General features: G+C 35.8%; 1 protein-coding gene and 1 non-coding gene across 2 annotated transcripts in view; one reads left to right on the plus strand and one right to left on the minus strand.

Moving 5' to 3' along the window:
- The window catches only part of PPP1R9A (protein phosphatase 1 regulatory subunit 9A), a 266,168-nt gene that overhangs the window by 114,090 nt on the left and 135,410 nt on the right, over positions 1–16,668 (minus strand). The window contains exon 3 of the mRNA XM_090287220.1: positions 1,406–1,538. Coding sequence (XP_090143346.1) covers positions 1,406–1,538 — 133 coding nt within the window. The remainder of the gene's footprint in view (positions 1–1,405; positions 1,539–16,668) is intronic.
- Positions 7,902–8,008, plus strand: LOC150001515 (U6 spliceosomal RNA). The gene has a single exon (XR_016513268.1). It is a non-coding gene; the product is annotated as a U6 spliceosomal RNA (small nuclear RNA).

Below are 16,668 nucleotides of genomic sequence, written 5' to 3' on the forward strand. Positions count from 1 at the left end.
CTTTATGTTTGAAGATTGGGATTTTCCACAGCCTATTCTTAAGTGTGGAATTTTTTTGAGTCCTTGTAACCAGTTGGCTAAGCCCTTTCAAATACAAGGATCAGGTCTTCTTTGAGCTCAGGAAAAATTCCTCTATTATTTGTCTAGAATTTCTTTCATCCTCTATTGCCATTTCCTCTCCTATTGCCTACAATGTGTAGATTAGGTCTCCATGATTTTTCTTGGATTTTTGCTCTGTCATTAGTTTGGGACATTTCTTATGCTTGAACTTCTATGTCACCAATTTGATTTCAACAATAATCATCCTTTTCTCTTTAATTCCTCTACTGACATTTTTTTCTTAAAGATTTTATTTATTTATTTTTAGATAGAGGGGAATGGAAGGAGAAAGAGAGGGATAGAGACATCAATGTTTGGTTGCCTCTTGTGCACTCCAGTTTGGGATCTGACCTGCAAACGCAGGCATGTGCCCCAGCTGGGAATCGAACTGGAGACCTTTTGGTTCACATGCAGGTCAGTGCTTAATCTACTGAGCCACACCAGCCAGGGTTCTACTGACATTTTTATTTTTAAAAATCAACATTATTTTTTTTGTTATTGTTAATTTGATTAAGAATTCTTTTTCAAAGCCATACTTGAATATCCTTATTTGGTTTTGTGTTTCATTGTTTCTTTTTTTGTTATTCAAGTCATCACCTGTTCTTCTTTTTTCCTAAAACTCTCTGAGATGTGATAGTCTTCTGTTTATTGGTCAGAGTCTAGTTCCCACCTTCGCATCTTACATGATAATAAACATAGCAGCCTCTGGCCTTGTGAGTCCTCAGTTACCGAAGCAGGTAGGCTGTTATCCCAGGGAGAGAATTTAAGGGGAAGCCACCCTGCTCTGGGTCTCCCTGCTCTCTTTTAGCCCTTCCTCCTCAGAGATAAAAAGGATTCCACTGCCTTCAACCCAAAACCATAATTTTCTCAAAGTCCAGCACTGCCCATATTACCAAATTCAGAATCTAACCATGACTGCTCTTCCTCCACCAAAAAAACCCAAAAAAACAAAAAACAACCACCTACCCCCAGCTCTCACTCACAGCAGCTCACTCGAGGCGCTCACTTCGCTGGCCCTCTGCTAGGGTACCAACCACGCAGCCCAGCTCACTCCTGTCCCCCTCCTCTGAGCCACCATCCAGTCAACTCATGGAGTGGAAGTGGAAAGGTGGAGAGAATCTTTCAATCCACCATCTATATAGAATTTTTATCAACTCTTTTTGAAATTTAATAAACTTCTGCATGAGAATTCAAGCTTGATCCAATCTTAAGGGACAAAAAACTATACTTACGAAAAATAAAGTTATTTCTTTATTATTAACATAGCAATATCATAATATAAACATTGTAGAGCGCATGCATATACCTTTCTCCAGTTCCACTGGGAAAAGTTCCAGCTTTTCTACACGCTTTTCAAGTTCATACTCGGCTGAAGCAGCCACTGGGTCAACTTCATCATTTCTCCTGTCATAATCTTCATTGGAGTATGTACTGAAAACCTGTAAGAAGAGAGCAGCAAAAAGAAGATAATTGAAAAGATGGCTTTATTAATTACAAAAAAATTTTAAGTATCCAAAAGTATGGAAGTTAAAAATTCTATATTCTGAATTTCACCTAAACAACTGTTCTGTTTTTCAAATCGATTAAGATGTTAGGAAGAGGAAAAATGAATGAGAATAAACATAACTTATTTTTTGTTTACTGTATGAGTCCTTCTACCACTGTTAACAATTTAAGAGACAACAGTAGCCACAGAACACACTTGGAAAGCAATATTAATCACTTTTTGTAGAATCAGGGCATGGCATACTAGCTGCAGTGCTTGTTCCTGAAAAAACTAAGGTAAAGCATCCTGAAGCTGCTACCTAAGCAAATACCCACAATGAACCTGTTTCATGGTATGACCTATACAAGCCCAACACTGCAGTGTGTCAGAACTATCATTATATTTCAATCATAAAATCACTGAAACTGATTTCTATTTTATACTGTACTGGGCTGTGTTAAGCTTTCATTTGTCATCTCTCACTTTACTTGCATGTAGATTTAAATTAAATTCTCATTGAACCTTTCTATGTAATGGCTATCAAAATATTGCTCAAGAGCAGCAGAACAAATAGGAGTTACCAGCTCTTTCTTTCCTAATCATTCAAAAGACTATTAAATGTGGTCTTCAGATATAGCCATAAGAAATTTGATTGTTCTTATTTCTGCTGAAATATTTGTTTTATTTGAAAAAAATAAAATAGATATACAATCCCTTGCTTACTACACTGAAGAATGTTTAAAAGAAACTTACAATTCATCAAGTCCAATTAGTAGGTATAATATAAAAACTGACATTTTCAATTAAACTCAACAATTAAATATCTAAAATGTACCTTAAAAAACTCTGTATGTACCCCCAAATCTTAAAAACTAGGAATGAGTTGTTTTTGAAAAAATATATATAAAAAGCTACAATAAAAATTGAAAGCATAAATGAAAATCAGGGATAAAAAAAGTCAAGTTCATTGCCTACAAAGCCAGCCCTGCTTGTCCAGGTGTGCTTTACATTCACATTATTGGAAAACTGGCAACTCTCATGCACTATATATGGTAACCTATAAGCCAAGAATACATATTGCACATATAGAAGCAGATGTAGCATAGTTCCTAGTGGTATGTATTTCTCAGAATCATATCATTTACAGGATTTATACCAGGATGAATTCTGTTTTTCTTCCTGACTGTAGACATATTTTTATAGCCTCGTGCCACTTGCTTGGTCTCTACCACATTTCTCCACCATAATAAACATTACTACCTCAAAATGCATATTCCTACATGGGGTTTGTACCTGTTTTAGTCATCTTTTCATATAATCCACTTCTTCCTATGACTCTTGTATAGAACCCCCTAATATTTTTCTTAAATTGTCAGATTTATGATGTTCTCTTAGACAGCCCTTTTGACCTTTCACCTTCCTTATATGTTTTGGTAATAACTTATTCACATTTATTCATTCGTAAAAAATTTAGAGTTAGCAACTCTAGGCCTGACATTGTGCTACACATTGGAGAAAGCACAGTGTCAAGTAGCTCGCACCTTAGTCACAACACAAAAGTAAAAATAAACAGCTACAATATGATGTAATAATTGATAAAACAGAGGAATATACCAAGCAATCTTTTTATATTTGCCTGAGAAAGGGAAGGATTTCATGGAGGAAAAAAATATTTGAGTTGTCTTAAAGGACAAACAAGGACTCACATATTTGAGTGTAAAAGTGGTAGAATGTGTATTTCAAATATAAGACCTTAAACAAAGAAAATCTGTGTCTGTATCTTTTTGAAAACATCAATAGTTGAGTGGACTACAGGATAACATGTCTAGAGGAGCAAAACTTAATAACACAAACAAAAAAGGTAGCCAGTCTGGAACTTACATGTCCCCTGGAAACTATTAAGGATATGACTGAAAATTATTCCATTAATATTTGCCACTCATCTACTTTCGCTAACAGGTCCAAATATATGGTTGCAGATAAAGGCTTTAAATGACATTCACTCTAGAATACAGTTCAATTTTGCTACTACATAGTAAGTGAATAAATATATATGTATACAAAGTGTGTATAGATATAGATTTTTAAAATCTAACTATGAGGGAACTGTCTCAAAGAAATTAACACCTTCCTGACTTTCTTCAGGATCCAAAAACACTATTGAAATATACATATATATTTGGTACAGTCACCTTCAGATTGTTCCTGTGTTACTTGAATGAGAAAAGCAAACAAAAGGATGTTTATATATAAGACTTCTTGCTTCAGAGCTAACAAGATATTCTGTTCCTTTATCAAAAGAAACAGCACAAGACCTTGACCTCTGCTTTGCAGCAGAGGCAGGCTTTTAGGGGTAACCAGTTCACAATAGAGTTAGCAATGACATTTCTGACCCAGTAATCCAAGAGTATGAAAAACAAATCAAGTTAAAATTAGCATATTATAAGATTTCAACTAGAATCATTCTTTTTCACACTTCTTGTAGTTTGAGCTACAAACACTTTTTCAAAACAACAGTAACACTTTTTCAAAAACAAGAAAAACAACTTATTTCCTTAACTTCCTTACGACACATTTTTGTTAATCAAGGCAGGTCAAAATAAATTCAGGATTTTCTGTAAACAGTGACTGGAAGGAATCTCCCACAATGCTTCCACAAGGTCTCCGTTCCGCCTGTCGTCTGGGTTCCGCTTCATGTTCTCGACACATCAAAGATGGAAAATGTTCCCAGTTCTAGCATGCTGCCTTCAGATGATGGCCTGGCACAGCGTGTTCCTGGGGATCAGCCAAGCATCCACATGCTTCCACAAACACACCCCACGGAGCACACGCTTCCACAGTAGAACTAACTCACCTTCACATGATTTTAGTGGGTCTGCTGAAGAGACTCTAGCCTGAGACTAAGAAAGCGTGGAGAAGATGGTCCATGCCTGAAGTTTTAAAAAGAAATCTGCCAGTAAACCATCCTCAGAAGGGAGGATCCTGACAGCTTTAGAACAATGTATCATAACTTCAGCCTTCCTTTTCTTTCCCCAGAACCAAGGCCAGTTCACTGATTTATGATAATAAGAGAGAGAGTTTTTAATGACTACTGTGTGCTGAAGAGTATGTTAGGTTCTTGTTGCAAAGTGATATAAGCCAAACCAGGGTTCACAATTATTAGGCATTTGGGGTCAACGCTGTAGTCTCCAAAGATTCTAAATAGGTGAGGGCCTTCTGCTGCGTATAAAAACACTGATGAGCAGGAAGGTGAAAAAGCAAACGCACAGCTCTATTTTATAAACTCAGTCAAGCCCCAGATGTCTGTCCTTAAGGTACTCTGACAAGTAACCTGCATAAAGGTGTACTTAAAGCAGTTAGGACGGTATTCTACAGTAGAATGTGTCTAACCTAATTCGATCACTCAGGAGAATGCTACATATCAAAAAACAGGACCAAATGAGTACTAGAGTTAGGTGTAACTTCAAAGGCTATTAGCTTGCTGGCCTTGTCTCACTCAAAGTCCATTCACATAAAATACTTCTAAGGCCAATCCACATATTTTCAATATCACTCATATCACCAATAATTTGTACAATAACATCCCTAATGTAACCTTCTTGTGCAGATTTAAAGTAGCTGTCTCTGGAATGTAGACTTCTAAGTAGGGTCTTTCAAATACTAATTAACTAATCCTAGAGGGAGGATTCATGATTGGTGATTGGTGTACATGGAATGCTAATTAATGATTCCTAAAACAAAGTTAACCCCATAAACATTGTGATGTATATGATAAAGTAATCAGAAGTAAATTACAGACAATATAGAACTTTGCACAAATTATCATTAACTCTTGTACCAGTTGTTCCAGTAAGACACAAACAAGTAAAGAGAGTGCCCACTTTTTGTATTTTTACATAAGAAATTTGAAACTCAAGAGAGCTATTCACGCTGCATATAAGGATAATAATGAAGACAAAGGCTATAAGGACAAAGGTATATGTCACTAAGTCTAAGCCTAGTGTTTTCATGGGAAACTAAAGAACAGGAAGCGAAAAAATAAACATTCTGTACATAAAGGGCAGTTGAGAGCACAGCCAGCTCGTTTAAAAGGCAAAACAAAGAAACCTGTGTTTCTCAGGGTTCTCCAGAAAAACAGAACCAACAGGATGTGTCTGTAATTATATATATGGTATTACATTTGTATTTATAGTAAACTAGATTTATTTTTAAAAATTGGCTCACGGGGTTATATAGAAAGGCTGACAAATCCAAAATCTGCAGGGTAGGCCAGCACGCTGGAAACCCCAGGAAAAGTTGATACTGCAGTTCAAGTCCAAAGTCAGTCTGCTACCAGAGCTCCCTCTGCTTCACAGGAGGTCAGTCCTTTTCTATTAAGGCCTTCAATTGGTTGGGTGAGGTCCACTCTCACGGTAGAGGGCAATTTGCCTTACTCAAAGTCCATCAATTCAAATGTTGATCTCATTCAAAAACAGCCTCACAGAGACATCTAAAATACTGTCTGACCAAGTATCTGGGCACCATGTCCCATCCAAGTTGACACATAAAATTATCCATCACAAATCCCTTAAAATAGAATATTCTCTAGCACAAAAAACTAGTCTTTTGTCATCTGAAAAATAAAATCATATCTTGATAGTGTTTTTCTCATATCATTTGGAGTGTTGTAAATTTCCATATCCCCAGATATATTTGTAGAATGTATACAAAACCCATGATAATATATACATTTTTATTATCATTGGCACCAACCACGTCATACTTCTAGATAATCAACAACCAAGTGGAGGATATAAAATCTTCAAATTTAGAATAGCTATAGTTCATTCTGTGGAAGGATAAGTTATATATATGGAGACATTTAATGAAAGAATACTTCAAGGTAAGTGGAGATTTGTTAAGGTTAAATATACAGAAATTATTAATGAAACAAAAAGATAAGAAGGTTCTATATAATTCCCTTTTGACAAAATAGAATTCAATTATAATTAGTATCATTTATCTGCAAATAAGTGTTGTTATAGTCCATAAACAAGTTTTTAAAGTGAGTTTAATTTCTCCTTGCAAAAAACAGTTTATGGCATTAAAGTAATCAGGAAGAAATTCTATCATAAATAATTATAAACTTAGATTGTTCTAAATTTGGACAAATTCTAAAACAGTGAAGCTCAAATTAGTGAGTTTTTCCAGTAGACAGTTTAATAGAAAAGTGGGCAATTGCACTGATGCTCATGTTTTTCACAGTATTTTTCAAATTATTCTAAACAATTAAACATACCAATGAAGAATTAGCAATGTTCTCTTTCAGCTCAACCAGATTTTTGGTTTAAATTGGAGACATATGCTTCACAAACTGACAACTGGAAGCCAGCATGAAATAAACTGGTGGCATTGGTCCAGTTCCCACTGGACAGGTGTCACCATCACAGAAAAACTGAACTGGCATTTATTGGCACCTTTTTGGGGGATGGGGTCATCTCCTAAGAGAAACAGCTGATTTATCACTCACAGAAATTAATACTTGTGTACAGATGCAACAGGATGAGTTAGTATATCAGATTCTGTTCTAGCATTTGTCTTAGCAGCTGGTATTCACTTATTCTTTCACTACCAGAGCTACCACTGTGTTTCTAAAGCCTCATGGAAGGAGATTATTTTGAATTGTCTTAACAGAAAAACAGGTGGAGAAGAGTGCTATATAATATGTGGGTGTTGAGATTAAAAAGGAGAAGGGGGGACAGTGGCCACACCAAAGAACATTTGAGAGCTTCTCAAAGCTGGGAAAACCGCGTGAGACTTTCCTAAAGTATAGGAGTTTCTTGGGTATAAAAGTTTATACTCTCCCATGCCAAGCCCCCAAGGGTGACCATACCTCTTATGGAAGGGCTAAAGGGCATCATAAAAACTAAACACTAAACTTTAAGTTCTTAGGAACCTTGAGAAGAGCACCTCATCTTAAGAATTTGCCTAGAAACAGAGTAAAATAGCCTTGAAGGGAACTTGACCATTTTTAAAGATCATCACAAGTAACAGTGTGGGTTAAAGGCAGAGGGGTTTCTAACACAAAGATAATGAAAAAACATGAAAGACACTGAATTGAGTCAAATAGTGGTAAGAATTTCAAGAATGCTAACTTCAGAACAGTGGAAGAAAGTAATGTGATGTGAGCATCATAGTGGTGGGGAAACTAGAATGGATTCCTATTCCTTAGATGAAGTGTGTTGATGAACAGACACTACACACTAATGGTGGTGGTCTTTCATGTGTCAAGTTGATGAGCCTACAGGTTCCTGTTATTGAATCAAACACTAATCTAGTGCTTGCCTCAGTAGCACATCTACTAAAATTGGAATAAGACAGAGAAGATTAACATGGCTACTGTGCAAGTATGACACACAAATCCATGAAGCATTCCATTTCATTTTTTTGAAAAATGTAACAGAAGACATTGAATCAGAGCAGCAAAAATAAAAAAAGAATGTTTAAAAAATGAGGAGAGTTTAAGAAACCTTTGGGACAACATGAAACATAACAGCATCAGCATCATAGGGGGACAGAAGGAGTTAAGAGAAATCAAGGAACTTAGAACCTATTTGAAGAAATAACTGATCACTCCCCTAACCTGGTGAAGGAAAAAGACACTCAAGTCCAGAAAGTGCAGAGAGTTCCAAACAAGATACACACAGAGGCACACACCAAGACACATCATAACTAAAATGGCAAAAGTTAAAGACAAATAGATAATCTTAAAAGCAGCAAAAGAAAGACAGTTTGTTACCTACAAGGGAGCTCCCATAAGACTGTCAGCTGATTTCTCAAGAGAAACATTCCAGGCTGGAAAAGATTGGCACAAAGTATTCAGAGTGATGAAAAGTAAGGAACTACAACCAAGACTACTTTACCCAGCAAGGTTATCATTTAAAATTGGAGAAATTAAGAGCTTCCCAGATAATAAAAAGATAAAAGAGTTTATTACCACCAAACCAGTATTACAAGAAATGTTAAAGGGTCTTCTTTAAGAAGACAGAGAGAAAAAGAGGGAGAGAGGAACACAGTTATAAAGAATAAAGTGGCAATAAATACATATCTATCAATAGTTACTTTAAATATAAATGACTTAAATGTTCCAATGAAAAAACATATAGTGGAATGAAAAACAAAACAAAACCCATGTACATATTATCTATAAGAGATGTATCTAAGGACAAAAGACATACACAGATAAAAGTAAAGAGATAAAAAAAGATATTTCATGAGCATGAAAATGGGAGTGAAAGCTGGGATAGAAGTACTTATATCTGACAAAATAGACATTAAATCAAAGGCTATAATAAAAGACAAAAAAGGACACTATATAATGATAAAGGGATCAATCCAACAAGAAGATATAACCCTTGTATACCCAACATAGGAGCACCTAAAAATATAAAGAAATCTTGATGGATATAAAGGGAGAGATCAACAGTAATATAGTCATAGTAAGGGATTTTAACACTTCATTGACATCAATGTATACATCTTCCAGAGAGAAAATAAACAAGGAAACAGTAGCCTTAAATGAGACACTACATGGATTTCATTGATATCTTCAGGCCATTTCATCCCAAAGCAACAGAATATACTTTCTTTTCAAGTGCACATGGAATATCTTCTAGGATAGACCACATGTTAGAACACAAAACAAGTCTCAGTAAATTTACGAAGCCTGAAATCATATCAAGGGTCTTCTCTAACCAGAGTGGTATAAAACTGAAAATCAAACACAAGGAAAAAAAGAAAATCATACAAACAGATGGAGGCTAAATAATGTGTTACTAAACAATGAATGGGTTAATGAGGAGATCAAGGCAGAAATCAAAAATACCTTAAAAGAAATGAAAATGAGAAAACAATAATTCAAAATGTATGAGACAAAGTGAAAGCTGTCCTAAAAGGAAAATCCATAGCATTAGAGACCTACCTCAAGAAACAAGAAAAACCTCAAATAAATAATTTAACCTTACACTTAAAGGATCTTGAAAAAAAAACAACAACAAACACAGCCTAAAGTGAGCAGAAGAAAGAAAATAATTAAGATCACAGCAGAAATAAATGAAACAGGGTCTAAAAAACAATACAAAAGATCAATGAAACCAAGAACTGGTTCTTTGAAAAAATTAACAATATTGATAAAACTTAATCAGACTCATCAAGAAAAAAAGAGAGGACCTAAATAATGAAAATCAGAAATGAAAAAGGAGAAGTAACAACTGATACCCCAAAAATACAGAGGAGTACAAAAATCTATATGCCAACAAATTGAACAATCTGGACGAAGTGGCTAAATTCCTAGAAACAGACAATTACCCAAAACTGAATCAAGAAGAAATGGAAAATTTGAACAGACCAATTACAACTAGTGAAATTGAAGCAGTAATAAAAAAGCTTCCAACAAACGGAAATCCTAAACCAGATCATTTCACAGGTGTATTTTACCAAATATTCAAAAAAGAACTAAAACCTATTTTTCTCAAACTATTTCAAAAAATTCACAGGAAGGAAGAGTCCCAATCTCAGTTTATGAAACCAGCATTATCCTAATTCTAAAATCAAATAAAGACACTATGAAGGACAAAATTATAGGGCAATAAATATCCCTGATGAACATAGATGTAAGAATTCTCAACAAAATATTAGCAAACTGAATGGAGCAATACATTAGAAAATATATACAACATGATCAAGTGGGATTTATTCCTGGGATGCAAGGTTGGTACAGAATCTGCAAATCAATTAACATGATACACCATGTAAACAAAATGAAAGGTTAAAATCACCTAATCCTATCAATAGATGGAGAAAAAGCTTTTCACAAAATCCACAACCCATTTATGATAAAACTCTTAGCAAAGTGGGGACACAGGAAATGTATTTCAACATAAAGGCCATATAGGACAACCCACAGCTAACATCATACTCAATGAGGAAAAACTAAAAGCATTTCTTTTAAGATCAGAAACAAGACAGGGATGTACACTTTCACCTCTCTCATGCAACACAGTACTGGAAGTCCTAACCACAGTACGTAGACAAGAAGAAGAAATAAAAGGCATCTAAACTGGAAAGAAAGAAGTAAAACTGTCATTATTTTTAGATGACATGATACTGCATATAGATAACCCTAAAGATTCCACCAAAAAACTACTGGAACTGATAAATACAGAAAAGTAGCAGGGTACAAATTAATATTCAGAAATTGGTTGAATTTTTATAGACAAATTTTGAACTATCAGAGAAGGAAACAAAGAAAACTATCCCATTTATAATTGCATAGAAAATACTTAAGAATAAATTTTACCGAAGAGGTAAAAGACCTGCATTTGAAAAATTATAAGACACTAAAGAAAGAAACTGAGGAAGATACAAACAAATGAAAGCATATACCATGCTCATGGATAGGAAAAATTCACATTGTTAAAGCCATCTATAGATTCAATACAATGCCTAGCAAAACTAGAATACTCCAAAAATTTATATGGAACCACAAAAGACCCCTAATAGCCACATCAATCAGAAAGAAGAACACAGTTGGAAGGATCACAATATCTGATATCAAACTAGTACAAGGCCACAGTAATCAAAACAGCATGGTTACTGGTATAAAAACAGATGCATAGATCAATGGAACAGAATAGAGAGCCCAGAAATCAATCCCATATAATGAATTAATATCCGACAAAGGAGGCAAGAACATACAATGGGGTAAAGACAGTCTATTCAATAAATGGTGTTGGAAAAATAGGACAGATACATGCAAAACAATGAAACTAGGCCACCTTCTTATATCATATACAAAAATAAACTCAAAATAGATTTAAAAACTTAAATGTAAGATCCAAAACTACACAAATCTTTGAAGAAAGCATAGGCAGTAAAATCCTGAACACTTCTCTTAGTAATATTTTTTTCTGGTATATTTCCTTGGGCAAGGGAAACAAAAGAAATAAATAAACACACGGGACCACGTCAAACTAAATTTTTGCCCAACAAAGGAAATTATCAATGGAATGAATAGACAACCCATTGAATGGAAAAACATATTTGCCAATGATACAATGGAATGTTATTTGGTTGAAAAGAAAATGAAATCTTACCATTTTAGACAGTATGAATGGACCTAGAGTGTATTACACTAACTAGAGAAAGAGAAATACCATACCATTGCACTTATATGTGGAATCTAAAGAACAATGTAAATGAACAAATAAAACAGAAACAGACTCATAGATACAGGGAACAGACTGGTGGTTGTCAGGGGGAAGGGGAGTTGGGGTACTGGGTAAAAAAGGTGAAGGAATTGAGGAGTGCAGATTGGTAGTTATAAAATAGTCATGGGGGTGTAAAGTACAGCATAGGAAATACAATCAATAATATTATAATAACTATGTAAAGTATATATTTATCTAAACACTATGTCATACTCCTGAAACCAATACAAAATAATATTGAATGTAAACTGTAGTTGAAAATTTTTCAATAAAAACACTAATCTAAGCAATGCCATCAGGTATTTAGTAGATGTGATTCAAGTCCACAATCAGTCGACTTTAAGTGAGGGAGATTAGCCTATGTAACTGGTGGACCTGATTTAAAGGCCTCAGGAGCAGAGCTGAGGCTTCCAGGAGGAAGAAGAAATTTTGCCTGTGGACAGTAGCTTCAGCTTGTTGCAGAGTCCCACACTGCCTCCCAGCTTGCATAAGCCAATTCCTTGTAATAAATCTCTTAACATATATCTCCTACCAGTTCAGTTTCTCTGGTTGAACCCTGACTGGTATACCTGCACTTCAAGTCTTCATCATAGGACAAAGTACAATAATTTAGAGCAGTGGCTTCCAAAATGTTGACTGTGACCTATAGGATTTTATGAAACCAATCGAATGGGTCATGAACAGCACTGAGAAAAGTTAAACAGAAAACAATAGAATAGAAAAAATGAGTGTTTATTATAAGTAGTAAGAGTACACATTACTCTTGGTATATGCCTGTACCAAGTCTTGAGGTAAACAGTACACATAAGAAACAATTTCAAAAAAATCTAATCCACATAAAGATTCCCATTTAATTTACATTCTATTCTAAAAGTCAAAGCAGATAGTAGAAGCTTCTCAAACTACTGAGCCCATGAAAGATGCCAGCAGATGTCAGCATAATTATCCTTGACACTCCCTCTGCTTTTTGAGCCATTGATTCTTACTTCAAATTTTTATTGAGCATCAGTTCAGTGGTTGGACTATGGTTCCTACTGGAAATACTTAATTTATCTCAGACCAGTGACTATAACCAGCATAAGATCTATAAATCAGGGATGAAGATGATGCTGTGGGCCACATAGGGGAGAAACGCAATCCCGCCTGGGGTAAAAAGGAGGAAAGGTGAGCAAGAAAGGATTCTTAAGAGACCTTAAAAGCGCAAACTTCAGCCAGCTATGGTTAGCATCAGCAAATGATACGTGGGTAAGGGAAGGTACGTGGAAGACATTCTGGGAGAAAGAGTAGCATGGACAAGATAGGAATAAAAGAGTAGAACAGATACAACAGGAAGTAATTCAATATGGCCAAAATTGGAGTGGTGAGTGAATGATAGGAGACGGGGAAAAAGCACACAGTGAGAGATTTACGGCATATGATCTGTTGTGTGAATGAAGTTCACGTGCTCAAACCCAGAAAGAGAACAGGGGTTTATGAAGAAGAGGAGAGGGGACCAGAATTAGAAGATGAGATGAGCTAGCAGCTCTAGCAATTCTCTGTCTGCACCCCTTTTTGGAGGACTTAGTGGGAGCATAGGCCCTGAAGGTACTAGATGAGGTTCCCTCAGCTGTCCCCATTGGTGGGTCCAGTAGTCCACACAACACAGAAGGGAGGCAGGCACAGGGGCTCACTGCCCTCGCGGAAAGACTGGGAAGTTAGAACACAGGCATCCTCAGCCTCAGAGGAGCATGAGGAAAGCAAGACCCTGAGAACTGAAGTTCTGCTTCCAGGGTCGGCCAGGACAGCAGAGGCATGTGAGCGACGACAGCAACAAAAGGCCTCCTCTACTGACTATATCTGTAATGTTTTCAGGGGGAAATTACGTAGAAATCACAAAAGGTAAAGGTTTACCTAAAATCTTGTACTGTACTTCAGTTGTGTGCTGGAATCTGGAAAGAGAATCCATTCATGAAGTTTATCATTCTCTACCAGGAATCAAATTATAAAAATAAAGGTTGCACAATCTTCTAAAACATCAAATAGGTTCAGATGCTGACAGAGGGTAGGGAAAGAAAAAAAAAACTTTTAGCAAACATTTCTAGCACCAACTGAGACCAACTTAGCCAATTAAAAATTTTAATTTTTGTAAAGGTCATGAGTGACATATGCCTAATTTTTAAACTCTGCAAGCTGAGGCCAGACATCAGATGGTGGAAAAACTGAGAAAACAAGACTGAAACACAAATCACCAATTGCTAGGGAATGCATATGTACATACGGATCTACTGATGCTATGGTACAGGGCTGAGTTTGGAACCCCAAGACTTCCACAAAAGGAACTGTTCTGGCCAGCTGTGATCCGATGTTAAAATTAATCATGTTACCCCATAAAGCACGAAAGACTCTGCTTTCTTATAAACAAACTGACCCTTCCATTTAGACTTCTCCAAGAACTACAGTCAAATATAATTGACTGATTCTGGATCAACCCTGACAACGTAAACATACATGAAATCTACAAATGGGATCTGTCTTATGCTTCCCTTATTTATAAGCAAAACCTAAAGGGCAGGAGTGCTTTATAGAAAACACGATAACCATGTGCAGGACAGAGCTGTCACATCACTCTTGGGATGTTTGAGGGGGAAGCTGCCATCTATTCCATTACCATACGATTAATGGTCAAACCTGGAGATCACTGACCCTTGAATCCCACTAACTTTGACCTCACACATATGTCTTGTAAAAGAAATGGCTTTGTAAATACCATGTGCACTGCTGTGCTTCTTAAATCAATTGTCTCCACAACCTCAGAAATTGTCCATAAAAAAAGAAGATGCCAGCAAAGCCGAGTGGTGATATGTTAAAAACAGGTGAATGCTCTGTAAACAGTGAAGAGGATGCAACAGTCACTGTGGCCTGGATCCCTGATTCCATACAGACAGCCCACACTCTGGATGAGTGCAGTGCCTTCACAGAAGCACCTCAAAATCAAAGTACCCCAAATAAAAACTGCTGTCTCCCAGCCTCTGCCTCCTGTAAGGTCTCTCCCGTTTGATGTGAGCCAGATCCTTTTGGTCACGTGGGCTTGAAAAGGCAGTCAGTCATAGAACTAATCTTCCTTTACATTTCCTCATACACACTCACTTAAAAGTAGTTGAAATTTCCTGTTGATTTTATCTTTAAAGGGATTCTTGTTCTCATTCCTTTCTGACTGCTCAGATCCCTAATAATTAAATTATTTTGCAATATATCCATTACAATCTGCTCTTCTAAAACTTATTACATGCCACCTCTAAGTACCATTCCCAAACTGTGGCTTTAATCACGGCACGGTGAATCAGGGACAGAAGTCAGAGACAAGATTGGGGTGGGGAACAGAAAGAGAGTGTGAATTGATCAGTGATACTACATTTCTTCAGAACTTTTTTCTGTACTTTCCAATTTTGTATAGTGGCCAACTATTATTTTCTAATGGGAGAGGATGCTCTAAAAAGCCTCCCGACATTCTTCTTTCCCTCATGAATAAAGCTCAAATATTTTATAAGGACATCAGAATTCTCCAAGATCTGACTCCTGCCTACATCGCTAGCCTTTCCCTAACACTACTTCCTTTCACTTACTCCATCATCTAAAAACACACTGCTTTGTTATATATTTGCAAAGCTTTCTTTCGCATTTTTTGCATCCATCCTACAGAATTATCATATTCTGCTACATATTGTATTTATCTGTGGCCACATTTTCTATTCAAATAAGCTGTCAGCTTTTTTGTGTATGGTAGTCTTATTCATCTTTTTATCACCTACTGGTTTGGGGTTTTTTCTTTTCTTTTTTTCTCCAGCTTTATTAAAGTATAATTAACAAAAATTGTATCTATTTAACATGAAATAACTATTTAGCAACATGATGTTTAATGTATGGCTACATTGTGAAATGTTTACCACACCCAGTATCACCTACTATTAACAATACAATGTCTTAAAAGCAATGGGTATTTTATAATCATCAGTGGTCTATATATACACATGAAACCTTAAATCAGAACTGCTTTTGAACAAAAGAAAAGTGACCTTTAAAAGATAAAAGGGAGCCCCAATCATTAAAAACTTTAAAATAAAACTTACAACTTCAAAACAAAGAAGTCTTCACATATACATAACTGGGGATGACCTTTAGTGTTCATCTATTAGCCAGATAAGCCTATTACAGTGTCCCATCAGTATAATCATTTACAAGGCTATATATTAGAGGAGATGACTTAATAACATGGTCTTAATGAAGTCAGGTATTACCAAAGGATAAATATTTGTTATTAAAATTAATTTTCTATTCTATTGTAGATAATATGAAAAAGACCACTAATCTCCTTTATTAAAGGCCACTTAGCTTCTACTAAGAAATTTTTTAATGCTCCCCTTTTTGATCAGTTTAGTATGACTGACAAGAGAAGTCACTTTGGTAGAGCTGATCATTTTTTAAATGTATTGTGAAATGCTAATATAAAAATTGTATTGGTAGGAATAGGACAGTCAAGGATAACTGACTTAATTGTTTATGAAAAATGATCATTTGAGAGATATAATAATATCAAATATTGGTTTCTCTGGTTGAAAAGGGAGAAATTTCAAGTATTTCAATTGTGGTTAGACACTGAATTAAATGTGTAAATATATAAAAGTGGTTGGCTCCCTTTGTAGCCTTGGGTCCAGCATCTGTCCCTAGATAATTTGGGGTTGGTTAAGGCCCCAATGTGTCACAACTTTGGCAGACTTGCTGATTAAAACCCAGCAGTCACTTTTACAGTTCTGTATTCTGGTCATGTTGGTCTACCCATGAGAAACTTCATTTGATGGT

This window comes from Furipterus horrens, unplaced genomic scaffold (assembly GCF_987537825.1).
Source record: "Furipterus horrens unplaced genomic scaffold, mFurHor1.1.pri manual_scaffold_9, whole genome shotgun sequence".
NCBI lineage: Eukaryota > Metazoa > Chordata > Mammalia > Chiroptera > Furipteridae > Furipterus > Furipterus horrens.